General features: G+C 57.9%; 1 protein-coding gene across 8 annotated transcripts in view; it reads left to right on the top strand.

The window, feature by feature from the left end:
• Positions 1 to 13,018, top strand: part of LOC116241183 (uncharacterized) — a 41,794-nt gene that overhangs the window by 6,523 nt on the left and 22,253 nt on the right. For 7 of the 8 annotated variants that reach the window (XR_016461364.1, XM_090130347.1, XM_090130345.1 and 4 more), the window contains 5 exons: positions 2,157 to 2,471; positions 3,700 to 4,353; positions 6,787 to 6,894; positions 8,119 to 8,161; positions 11,788 to 11,858. Coding sequence is in view for 7 of the 8 variants with exons in the window: in XM_090130347.1 (XP_089986473.1) it covers positions 2,157 to 2,471; positions 3,700 to 4,353; positions 6,787 to 6,894; positions 8,119 to 8,161; positions 11,788 to 11,858 (1,191 nt within the window). In the remaining variant the exon portion in view is untranslated. The remainder of the gene's footprint in view (positions 1 to 2,156; positions 2,472 to 3,699; positions 4,354 to 6,786; positions 6,895 to 8,118; positions 8,162 to 11,787; positions 11,859 to 13,018) is intronic. The other variant, XM_090130346.1, reaches the window with a different exon arrangement.

The following is a 13,018-nucleotide window of genomic DNA, read 5'->3' as shown; positions in this document are numbered from 1 at the left end:
TTAATGGGGAAATTGGGGAAAATAATGAGGAAATTGGGGGAAATGGGGAAATCAATGAGGAAATTGGGGGAATTATTGGGGAAATTGGGAAAATTAACAGGGAAATTGGGGAATTAATAGGGAAATTGGGAGGAAATGGGGAAATTAATGGGGAAATTGAGGAACAAATGGGGAAATTGGGGAAATTATGAGGAAATTATGGTGAAATGAGGAAATTAATGGGGAAATTGGGGAAAATAATGAGGAATTTTGGGAAAATAATGAAGAAATTCGGGAAATTATTGGGGAAATTGGGGGTAAATGGGGAAATTAAGGAAATGAATGAGGAACTTGGGAGGAAATTGGGGGAAATATTGGGGAAATTGGGAGCAAATGGGGAAATTGGGGGAAATGAATGAGGAAATTGGGGGGCAATGGGGAAATTGGGGGAAATTGATGAGAAACTGGGGAAATGAATGAGGAAATTGGGGGAAACATTGGGGAAATTGGGGGCAAATGGGAAACTGGGGGAAACTCATGGGGAAATAGGGAGGAAAATGTGGAAATTGGGGGAAATTGATGAGTAAATTGGGGGGAAATGGGGAAACTGGGGGAAATATTGGGGAAATTGGGGGCAAATGGGGAAATTACGGAAATGAATGAGGAAATTGGAGGAAAAACGGGGAAACTGGGGAAAATTGATGGGGAAAACTGGAGGGAAAATGGGGAAATTGAGGAAATTAATGAGGAAATTGGAGGGGAAATGGAGAAATTAAGGAAATTAATGGGGAAACTGGGCAGAAATGGGGAAAATGGGGGAGATTCATGGGGAAACTGGTGGAAATGGATGGGGAAATTGGGGGGAAGTGGGGAAATTGGGGGAGATTCATGGGGAAACTGGGGGGGAAATAGGGAAATTAAGGAAATGAATGGGGAAACTGGGCAGAAATGGGGAGACTGGGGGAGATTCATGGGGAAACTGGAGGGGAAATGGGGAAACTGGTGGAAATGGATGGGGAAATTGGGGGGGAAATGGGGAAATTAAGGAAATGAATGAAGAAATTGGGGGGAAATGGGGAAATTAAGGAAATGAATGGGGAAACTGGGGGGAAATGGGGAAATTGTGGGAAATTGGTGGGGAAACTGGGGGGGAAATGGGAAAATTAAGGAAATGAATGGGGAAACTGGGGGGAAATGGGGAAATTGTGGGAAATTGGTGGGGAAAACCGGGAGGAAATGGGGAAATTAAGGAAATGAATGGGGAAACTGGGGGGAAATGGGAAAATTGTGGGAAATTGGTGGGGAAAACCGGGGGGAAATGGGGAAATTAAGGAAATGAATGAGGAAACTGGGGGGAAATGGGGAAATTGTGGGAAATTGGTGGGGAAACTGGGGGGAAATGGGGAAATTAAGGAAATGAATGGGGAAACTGGGGGGAAATGGGGAAATTGTGGGAAATCGGTGGGGAAAACCGGGGGGAAATGGGGAAATTAAGGAAATGAATGGGGAAACTGGGGGGGAAAATGGGAAAATTGTGGGAAATTGGTGGGGAAAACCGGGGGGAAATGGGGAAATTAAGGAAATGAATGGGGAAACTGGGGAGAAATTGGAAAATTGTGGGAAATTGGTGGGGAAACTAGGGGGGAAATGGGGAAATCAAGGAAATGAATGAGGAAACTGGGGAGAAATGGGAAAATTGTGGGAAATTGATGGGGAAAACCGGGGGGGAAATGGGGAAATTAAGGAAATGAATGAGGAAACTGGGTGGAAATGGGAAAACTGTGGGAAATTGGTGGGGAAAACCGGGGGGAAATGGGGAAATTAAGGAAATGAATGAGGAAACTGGGGGGAAATGGGGAAATTGTGGGAAATTGGTGGGGAAAACCGGGGGGAAATGGGGAAATTAAGGAAATGAATGGGGAAACTGGTGGGAAATGGGGAAATTGTGGGAAAACGATGGGGAAAACCGGGAGGAAATGGGGAAATGGGGGAAAAGGACGTGGAAATGGGCAGAAACTGGGAATATCGTGTGGAATCTGGTAGAAAAAAATGGGAAAAGTGTGGAAAAACGGAGCAAACGGGAAGAAGGGGAGGCTGGGGGAGGGGGAGGAGGGGGGGAAAAATGTGGAAAATGATCAAAAAGGGCCGAATTACCCCAAAATTTCCACCCCCCATAGAGAAGCTTTATGTGGCCGCCCCCGTTGGCTCCAATCTGACCCTGCGCTGCCCCGTGGCCACGCCCCCCGCCGAAGCCACGCCCACAAATGGCCCTCAAGCCACGCCCCCTCGCCAAGCCACGCCCATTCGCCAAGCCACGCCCCCTCGCCAAGCCACGCCCCCCGCGCGTTGGTTCCACGAGGGTCGCCCCCTTGATTTGGGGGCGTGGCCGGAAGGGGTGGGTCTTAAATTGGGACCAATGAGAATCGAGTACGTGGGTCGTTACGATTGCGCTATTGGAGAACGTTCCGGAACTGTTCACGTGATGTTGGGAGGTGAGAGGTCACGGGGGGGTCACGGGGGGGTCACGTGGGGGGGGGGGGTATGGGGGTAAATGGGGTCTGTGGGGCTCTATGGGGTCCCTATGGGATCTATGGGGTCCCTATGGGGTCCCTATGGGTCCCTATGGGATCTGTGGGGTCCCTATGGGGTCCCTTTGGGGTCCCTATGGGTCCCTATGGGATCTATGGGGTCTCTATGGGGTCCCTATGGGGTCTTTATGGGGTCTCTATAGGGTCTCTGTGGGATCTATGGGGTCCCTATGGGGTCTCTATGGGGTCTCTATGGGTCCTATGGGGTCTATGGGGTCTCTATGGGGTCCCTATGGGATCTATGGGGTCCCTATGGGGTCTTTGTGGGATCTATGGGTCATGGGGTCCCTATGGGTCCCTATGGGATCTATGGGGTCCCTATAGGGTCTCTATGGGGTCTCTATGGGTCCTATGGGGTCTGTGGGGTCTCTATGGGTCCCTATGGGGTCTCTATGGGTCCCTATGGGATCTATGGGGTGTCTATGGGGTCTCTGTGGGATCTATGGGTCATGGAGTCCCTATGGGGTCCCTATGGGATCTATGGGGTCCCTATGGGGTCTCTATGGGGTCTCTATGGGTCCTATGGGGTCTATGGGGTCTCTATGGGTCCCTATGGGGTCTCTATGGGGTCCCTATGGGGTCTTTATGGGGTCTCTATAGGGTCTCTGTGGGATCTATGGGGTCCCTATGGGGTCTCTATGGGGTCTCTATGGGTCCTATGGGGTCTATGGGGTCTCTATGGGTCCCTATGGGGTCTCTATGGGTCCCTATGGGATCTATGGGGTGTCTATGGGGTCTCTGTGGGATCTATGGGTCATGGGGTCCCTATGGGTCCCTATGGGATCTATGGGGTCCCTATGGGGTCTCTATGGGGTCTCTATGGGTCCTATGGGGTCTATGGGGTCTGTATGGGTCCCTATGGGGTCTCTATGGGGTCCCTATGGGATCTATGGGTCCCTATGGGGTCTTTGTGGGATCTATGGGTCATGGGGTCCCTATGGGTCCCTATGGGGTCCCTATGGGGTCCCTATGGGGTCTCTATGGGGTCTCTATGGGTCCTATGGGGTCTATGGGGTCTCTATGGGTCCCTATGGGGTCTCTATGGGGTCCCTATGGGATCTATGGGTCCCTATGGGGTCCCTATGGGGTCCCTATGGGTCCCTATGGGTTCCCCGTGTCTGTGTCCCCACAGCTCTGCAGTCCCTTTGGGCCGCCCCAGGTTCAACGCTGGAGATCCCCTGCCTCCCCCCCACCCCTCGCCCCCCACCCAAAAATCCGCCCCAGCCCCTCCCCCCGCCACCCTCCCACGTCACGTGGTTCCGGGGGAACCTTAGGGGCGGGACTTCCGGTCCCCCCATTTTAAAAGGTTGGGCGGCGCCGGGTTTGGCATTGGGTGCCATGGGGGGGCTGCGCCTATGGGGGCTGCGGCCGTCGCAAAGTGGGCGGTACCGCTGCGAGTGGGCGGGGCTTCCGGGCCACGCCCACAACCGAAGCCACGCCCACGACGACTTTCGCAAACCTAACCGTAGCCCCGCCCATCCCGGTGGCCCCGCCCACACGGGGAGCCACGCCTCCGATCGAAGCCCCGCCCATCCCGGTAGCCCCGCCCACCCCAATAGCCGCGCTCCTAAGCGAGGCCACGCCCCCGGGTTAAGCCCCGCCCCCGAGTTAAGCCCCGCCCCCGGCGATTGGGATTTCCCCCCCCTCCCTCCCCTAAAAGGGGATGAGGGCGGGGGGGGGGAGGAGGAGGAAGAGGAAGAGGAAGTGGAGGAGGAAGCGGAAAAGGAAGTGGAAGAGGAAGGCGGGGGGGTGCAGGAAGTGGAGCTGCAAGTCAGCGACCCCGACGGTGAGGGGGGGGGTTATGGGGTCGGGATTGGGGTTATGGGGTTATGGGGTCGGGATTGGGGTTATGGGGTTATGGGGTTATGGGGTTATGGGGTTATGGGGTCGGGATTGGGGTTATGGGGTCGGGAAGGGGGTTATGGGGTTATGGGATCGGGATTGGGGTTATGGGGTTATGGGGTGGGTATGGGGTCAGGAATGGGGTTATGGGGTTATGGGGTTATGGGGTTATGGGGTTATGGGGTCGGGATTGGGGTTATGGGGTCGGGAAGGGGGTTATGGGGTTATGGGATCGGGATTGGGGTTATGGGGTTATGGGGTTATGGGGTGGGTATGGGGTCAGGAATGGGGTTATGGGGTTATGGGGTCGGGATTGGGGTTATGGGGTTATGGGGTTATGGGGTTATGGGGTCGGGAAGGGGGTTATGGGGTTATGGGGTGGGTATGGGGTTATGGGGTCGGTATGGGGTTATGGGGTTATGGGGTTATGGGGTTATGGGGTCGGGATTGGGGTTATGGGGTTATGGGGTGGGTATGGGGTTATGGGGTTATGGGGTTATGGGGTTATGGGGTCAGGTATGGGGTTATGGGGTTATGGGGTCGGGATTGGGGTTATGGGGTTATGGGGTTATGGGGTTATGGGGTTATGGGGTCGGGATTGGGGTTATGGGGTCAGGATTGGGGTTATGGGGTGGGTATGGGGTCAGGAATGGGGTTATGGGGTCGGGAATGGGGTTATGGGGTCAGGAATGGGGTTATGGGGTTACGGGGTTATGGGGTTATGGGGTGGTTATGGGGTTATGGGGTTATGGGGTTATGGGGTCGGGATTGGGGTTATGGGGTCGGGAAGGGGGTTATGGGGTGGGTATGGGGTTATGGGGTCGGGAATGGGGTTATGGGGTGGGTATGGGGTTATGGGGTCGGGATTGGGGTTATGGGGTTATGAGGTTATGGGGTTATGGGGTCAGGAATGGGGTCATGGGGTCAGGATTGGGGTTATGGGGTCAGGATTGGGGTTATGGGGTCGGGAATGGGGTTATGGGGTTATGGGGTGGGTATGAGGTTATGGGGTTATGGGGTTATGGGGTCAGGTATGGGGTTCTGGGGTCGGGAATGGGGTTATGGGGTCAGGAATGGGGTTATGGGGTCAGGATTGGGGTTATGGGGTTATGGGGTGGTTATGGGGTCAGGAATGGGGTTATGGGGTCAGGAATGGGGTTATGGGGTGGGTATGAGGTTATGGGGTCAGGATTGGGGTGGATATGGGGTTATGGGGTCAGGAATGGGGTTATTGGGTGGGTATGGGGTTATGGGGTCAGGATTGGGGTTATGGGGTCGGGAATGGGGTTATGGGGTGGGTATGGGGTTATGGGGTTATGGGCTGGATTTGGGGTGGATATGGGGTTATGGGGTCAGGAATGGGGTTATGGGGTGCTTATGGGGTTATGGGGTGGATATGGGGTCAGGAATGGGGTTATGGGGTCGGGAATGGGGTTATGGGGTGGATATGGGGTCAGGAATGGGGTTATGGGGTGGGTATGGGGTTATGGGGTTATGGGCTGGATTTGGGGTGGATATGGGGTTATGGGGTCAGGAATGGGGTTATGGGGTGCTTATGGGGTTATGGGGTGGATATGGGGTCAGGAATGGGGTTATGGGGTCGGGAATGGGGTTATGGGGTCAGGATTGGGGTTATGGGGTCAGGATTGGGGTTATGGGGTGGGTATGGGGTGGATATGGGGTTACGGGGTCAGGAATGGGGTTATGGGGTGGTTATAGGGTCAAGAATGAGGTTATGGGGTGGGTATGGGGTGGGTATGGGATCAGGAATGGGGTGATGGGATGGGTATGGGGTGGATTTTGGGTTATGGACTTATGGGGCCAGAATGGGATCTGTGGGGCCGTTTATAGGATCTATGGGTGGTGATGGACCTATGGGGCCATTTATAGGATCTATGGGGTTGTTTATGGGATCTATAGGGCCGTTTATGGGACTTATGGGGCCCTTTATAGGATCTATGGGTTGTGATGCATTTATAGGGCCGCGATGGGATCTGTGGGGCCATTTATGGGATCTATGGGGCCGTTTATAGGATCTATGGGTTGTGATGGATCTATGGGGCCGTTTATGGGATCTATGGGGCCATTTATAGGATCTATGGGGTTGTGATGGATCTATGGGGCCATTTATAGGATTTATGGGTTGTGATGGATTTATAGGGCCACGATGGGATCTATGGGGCCATTTATGGGATCTATGGGGCCGTTTATAGGATCTATGGGTTGTGACGGATTTATGGGGCCATTTATGGGATCTATGGGGCCATTTATAGGATCTATGGGTTGTGATGGATCTATGGGGCCGTTTATGGGATCTATGGGGCCGTTTCTGGGATCTGTGGGGTCCTTGTGACCCCATTGACCCCGTTGACCCCAGGTCTGTTCCCGGCGCTGTGGGGTCGCGCGGTTCCTGTGGGGCTTTTTGGGGTCCTGTACGTCGCTGTGGGGTCGGCGGTGGCTGTGGGGCTGTGGAGGCGACACCGGGGTCAGTGGGGTTATGGGGTCACGGGGGGGGGGTCTCTATGGGGTTTTTATGGGGTTATGGGGTCTATGGGGTCTCTATGGGGGCTCTATGGGGTTTTCATGGGGTCTCTATGGGGTCTTTATGGTCTCTATGGGGTCTATGGGGTCTCTATGGGGCTTTATGGGGTCTATGGGATCTATGGGGTCTATGGGGTCACCGTGGGGTTATGGGGTCGCGGGGGGGGGGTCTCTATGGGGTTTTTATGGGGTCTCTATGGGGCTTTATGGGGTCTATGGGGTCTCTATGGGGGTTTTATGGGGTCTCTATGGGGTCTTTATGGTCTCTATGGGGTCTATGGGATCTATGGGGTCTATGGGGTCTATGGGGTCTATGGGGTCTATGGGGTCTATGGGGTCTCTATGGGGGCTCTATGGGGTTTTCATGGGGTCTCTATGGGGTCTTTATGGTCTCTATGGGGTCTATGGGATCTATGGGGTCTATGGGGTCTATGGGGTCTCTATGGGGCTCTATGGGGTCTATGGGGTCTCTATGGGGGCTCTATGGGGTTTTCATGGGGTCTCTATGGGGTCTTTATGGTCTCTATGGGGTCTATGGGGTCTCTATGGGGCTTTATGGGGTCTATGGGATCTATGGGGTCTATGGGGTCACCGTGGGGTTATGGGGTCGTGGGGGGGGGGGTCTCTATGGGGTTTTTATGGGGTCTCTATGGGGCTTTATGGGATCTATGGGGTCTATGGGGTCACCGTGGGGTTATGGGGTCGTGGGGGGGGGTCTCTATGGGGTTTTTATGGGGTCTCTATGGGGCTTTATGGGGTCTATGGGGTCTATGGGTTCTATGGGTTCTATGGGGTCTATGGGGTCTCTATGGGGTCTCTATGGGGTCTATGGGGTTTTTATGGGGTCTCTATGGGGTCTATGGGGTCTATGGGGTCTGTATGGTCTCTATGGGGTCTCTATGGGGTCTATGGGGTCTATGGGGTTTTTATGGGGTCTCTATGGGGTCTCTATGGGGTCTATGGGGTTTTTATGGGGTCTCTATGGGGTCTATGGTGTCTATGGGGTCTATGGGGTCTGTATGGTCTCTATGGGGTCTCTATGGGGTCTATGGGGTCTATGGGGTTTTTATGGGGTCTCTATGGGGCTCTATGGGGTCTATGGGGTCTCTATGGGGCGCTATGGGGCGCTATGGGGCAGACAAGAGCCGCCCCAATCTCTGCCCCACAGCTCGGCAGATCCAAGCACGGCAGCAGCGCCTGTGGGACAGCAGGTGAGGGGCATCTGTGGGGCAGGGATCTGTGGGGCAGGGATCTGTGGGGCAGGGCATCTATGGGGCTGGAATCAATGGGGCAGTGGATCTGTGGGGCTTGGATGTGTGGGGCTGGGAATCTGTGGGGCTGGGATGTGTGGGGCTGGGATCTGTGGGGCTGGAATCAATGGGGCAGCGGATCTGTGGGGCAGGGAATCTGTGGGGCTGGGATCTGTGGGGCAGGGATCTGTGGGGCAGGGCATCTATGGGGCTGGAATCAATGGGGCAGTGGATCTGTGGGGCAGGGCATCTATGGGGCAGGGATCTCTGGGGCAGGGATCTGTGGGGCTCGGATGTGTGGGGCTGGGAATCTGTGGGGCTGGGATGTGTGGGGCTGGGATCTGTGGGGCTGGAATCAATGGGGCAGCGGATCTGTGGGGCAGGGAATCTGTGGGGCAGGGATCTGTGGGGCAGGGATCTGTGGGGCAGGGCATCTATGGGGCTGGAATCAATGGGGCAGTGGATCTGTGGGGCAGGGCATCTATGGGGCTGGGATCTGTGGGGCAGGGATCTGTGGGGCAGGGATCTGTGGGGCTCGGATGTGTGGGGCTGGGAATCTGTGGGGCTGGGATGTGTGGGGCAGGGCATCTATGGGGCTGGAATCAATGGGGCAGTGGATCTGTGGGGCAGGGCATCTATGGGGCAGGGATCTGTGGGGCAGGGATCTGTGGGGCTTGGATGTGTGGGGCTGGGAATCTGTGGGGCTGGGATGTGTGGGGCTGGGATCTGTGGGGCTGGAATCAATGGGGCAGCGGATCTGTGGGGCAGGGAATCTGTGGGGCTGGGATCTGTGGGGCAGGGATCTGTGGGGCTAGGCATCTATGGGGCTGGGATCTGTGGGGCTTGGGTCTGTGGGGCTGGGATGTGTGGGGCTGGGGTTGTGTGGGGCTGGGATCTGTGGGGCTGGGAATCTGTGGGGCAAGGATCTGTGGGGCAGGGCATCTATGGGGCAGGGGATCTGTGGGGCTGGAATCAATGGGGCAGTGGATCTGTGGGGCAGGGAATCTGGGGCAGGGATCTGTGGGGCAGGGCATCTATGGGGCAGGGGATCTGTTGGGCTGGGATCTGTGGGGCAGGATCTGTGGGGCTGGGAATCTGTGGGGCAGGGATGTGTGGGGCTGGGATGTGTGGGGCTGGGAATCAATGGGGCTGGGATCTGTGGGGCAAGGCATCTATGGGGCAGGGGATCTGTGGGGCTGGAATCAATGGGGCAGCGGATCTGTGGGGCAGGGAATCTGTGGGGCTGGGAGTCTGTGGGGCAGGGAATCAATGGGGCAGTGGATCTGTGGGGCTGGGGATCTGTGGGGCAGGGATCCGTGGGGCTGGGAATCTGTGGGGCTGGGAATCAATGGGGCAGTGGATCTGTGGGGCAGGGATCCGTGGGGCTGGGGATCTGTGGGGCTGGGAATCTGTGGGGCTGGGGATCAGTGGGGCTGGGATCTGTGGGGCAGGGATGTGTGGGGCTGGGAATCTGTGGGGCTGGGGATGTATGGGGCAGGGATCTGTGGGGCAGGGATCTGTGGGGCAGGGGATCTGTGGAGCAGGGATGTGTGGGGCTGGGAATCTGTGGGGCTGGGGATGTATGGGGCTGGGATCTGTGGGGCAAGGATCTTTGGGGCTGGGAATCAATGGGGCAGCGGATCTATGGGGCAAGGATCTGTGGGGCTGGGGATCTGTGGGCAGGGAATCTGTGGGGCAGGGATCTGTGGGGCTGGGAATCTGTGGGGCTGGGAATCAATGGGGCAGGGGATCTGTGGGGCTGGAATCAATGGGGCAGGGAATCTGGGGCAGGGATCTGTGGGGCTGGGATCTGTGGGGCAGGGGATCTGTGGGGCTGGAATCAATGGGGCAGCGGATCTGTGGGGCAGGGAATCTGTGGGGCTGGGAATCTGTGGGGCTGGGGATGTATGGGGCTGGGATCTGTGGGGCAGGGATCTTTGGGGCTGGGAATCAATGGGGCAGAGGATCTATGGGGCAAGGATCTGTGGGGCTGGGGATCTATGGGCAGGGAATCTGTGGGGCAGGGATCTGTGGGGCAGGGATCTGTGGGGCTGGGAATCAATGGGGCAGGGGATCTGTGGGGCTGGAATCAATGGGGCAGGGAATCTGTGGGGCAGGGAATCTGGGGCAGGGATCTGTGGGGCAGGGCATCTATGGGGCAGGGGATCTGTGGGGCTGGGATCTGTGGGGCAGGATCTGTGGGGCTGGAATCAACGGGGCAGCGGATCTGTGGGGCAGGGAATCTGTGGGGCAGGGATCTGTGGGGCTGGGAATCTGTGGGGCTGGGGATGTGTGGGGCAGGGATGTGTGGGGCTGGGAATCAATGGGGCTGGGATCTGTGGGGCAAGGCATCTATGGGGCAGGGGATCTGTGGGGCTGGAATCAATGGGGCAGCGGATCTGTGGGGCAGGGAATCTGTGGGGCTGGGATCTGTGGGGCTGGGAATCAATGGGGCAGGGGATCTGTGGAGCAGGGGATCTGTGGGGCTCGGATGTGTGGGGCTGGGAATCTGTGGGGCTGGGATGTGTGGGGCTGGGATCTGTGGGGCTGGGAATCTGTGGGGCTGGGATCTGTGGGGCAGGGATCTGTGGGGCTGGGCATCTATGGGGCTGGGATCTGTGGGGCTTGGGTCTGTGGGGCTGGGATGTGTGGGGCTGGGGTTGTGTGGGGCTGGGATCTGTGGGGCTGGGATCTGTGGGGCAGGGCATCTATGGGGCAGGGGATCTGTGGGGCTGGAATCAATGGGGCAGGGAATCTGTGGGGCAGGGAATCTCGGGCAGGGATCTGTGGGGCAGGGCATCTATGGGGCAGGGGATCTGTGGGGCTGGGATCTGTGGGGCAGGATCTGTGGGGCTGGAATCAATGGGGCAGCGGATCTGTGGGGCAGGGATCTGTGGGGCTGGGAATCTGTGGGGCTGGGATGTGTGGGGCTGGGAATCAATGGGGCTGGGATGTGTGGGGCAAGGATCTGTGGGCTGGGGATCAATGGAGCAGTGGATCTATGTGGCAGGGAATCTGTGGGGCTGGGGATGTGTGGGGCAGGGATCTGTGGGGCTGGGATCTGTGGGGCAGGGATCTGTGGGGCTTGGCATCTATGGGGCTGGGATCTGTGGGGCTTGGGTCTGTGGGGCTGGGATGTGTGGGGCTGGGGTTGTGTGGGGCTGGGATCTGTGGGGCTGGGATCTGTGGGTCAGGGCATCTATGGGGCAGGGGATCTGTGGGGCAAGGATCTGTGGGGCAGGATCTGTGGGGCTGGAATCAACGGGGCAGCGGATCTGTGGGGCAGGGATCTGTGGGGCAGGGAATCTGTGGGGCTGGGATCTTTGGGGCTGGGAATCAATGGGGCAGGAGATCTATGGGGCAAGGATCTGTGGGGCAGGGGATCTGTGGGCAGGGAATCTGTGGGGCAGGGATCTGTGGGGCTGGGAATCAATGGGGCAGCGGATCTATGGGGCAAGGATCTGTGGGGCTGGGAATCTGTGGGGCTGGGAATCAATGGGGCAGTGGATCTATGGGGCAGGGATCTGTGGGGCTGGGGATCTATGGGGCAGGGATCTATGGGGCAGAGCCACCCCTCTGCCCCACAGATTTCTGCGTGTGTCGGAGCCCGGGGCCCACAACAATTATGGGAACGCGCTCTGCCCCACGGCGCATCCCTGTGAGTTCGCCCCACATCCTGCCCCACATCCTGCCCCACATCTCCCCCTTCTGCCTCACATCCTACCCCACATCCTGCCCCACATCCTGCCCCACATCTCCCCCTTCTGCCCCACATCCTACCCCACATCCTGCCCCACATCCTGCCCCACATCCCGTCCCACATCCTGCCCCACATCTCCCCCTTCTGCCCCACATCCCTGCCCCACATCCCGCCCCCCATCTCCCCCTTCTGCCCCACATCCTGCCCCACATCCCGCCCCACATCTCCCACTTCTGCCCCACATCCCTGCCCCAGATCCCGCCCCACATCTCCCACATCCTGCCCCACATCCTGCCCCACATGCTGCCCCACATCTCCCCCATCTACCCCACATCCTGCCCCATATCTCCCTCTTCTGCCACCCATCCCACCCCCCTACCCCACATCTCCCCCATCTGCCCCACATCCTGCCCCACATCCCGCCCCACATCCTGCCCCACATCTCCCCCTTCTGCCCCACATGCCGCCCCACATCCTGCCCCACATCCTGCCCCACATCCTGCCCCACATCCCGCCCCACATCTCCCCCTTCTGCCCCACATCCTACCCCACATCCTGCCCCACATCCCGCCCCACATCTCCCCCTTCTGCCCCACATCCTACCCCACATCCTGCTCCACATCCTGCCCCACATCTCCCCCATCTGCCCCACATCCTACCCCACATCCCGCCCCACATTGTGCCTCACATCTCCCCCTTGTGCCCCACATCCTACCCCACATCCTGCCCCACATCCCGCCCCACATCTCCCCCTTCTGCCCCACATCCTACCCCACATCCTGCCCCACATCCTGCCCCATATCTCCCCCTTCTGCCCCACATCCTGCTCCATATCTACCCCTTCTGCCCCCCATCTCCCCATCTGCCCCACATCCTGCCCCACATCCCGCCCCACATCTCCCCCTTCTGCCCTACATGCCGGCCCACATCCTGCCCCACATCCTGCCCCACATCCTGCCCCCTTCTGCCTCACATCCTGCCCCACATCCCGCCCCACATCTCCCCCTTCTGCCCCACATGCTGGCCCACATCCTGCCCCACATCCTGCCCCACATCCCACTCCACATCCTGCCCCACATCCTGCCCCCTTTTGCCTCACATCCCGCCCCACATCTCCC

This window comes from Phasianus colchicus, chromosome 40 (assembly GCF_987193195.1).
Source record: "Phasianus colchicus chromosome 40, bPhaCol1.hap1.1, whole genome shotgun sequence".
In the NCBI taxonomy this organism is placed as follows: domain Eukaryota; kingdom Metazoa; phylum Chordata; class Aves; order Galliformes; family Phasianidae; genus Phasianus; species Phasianus colchicus.
This window is presented reverse-complemented; position numbering and strand designations above follow the sequence as displayed.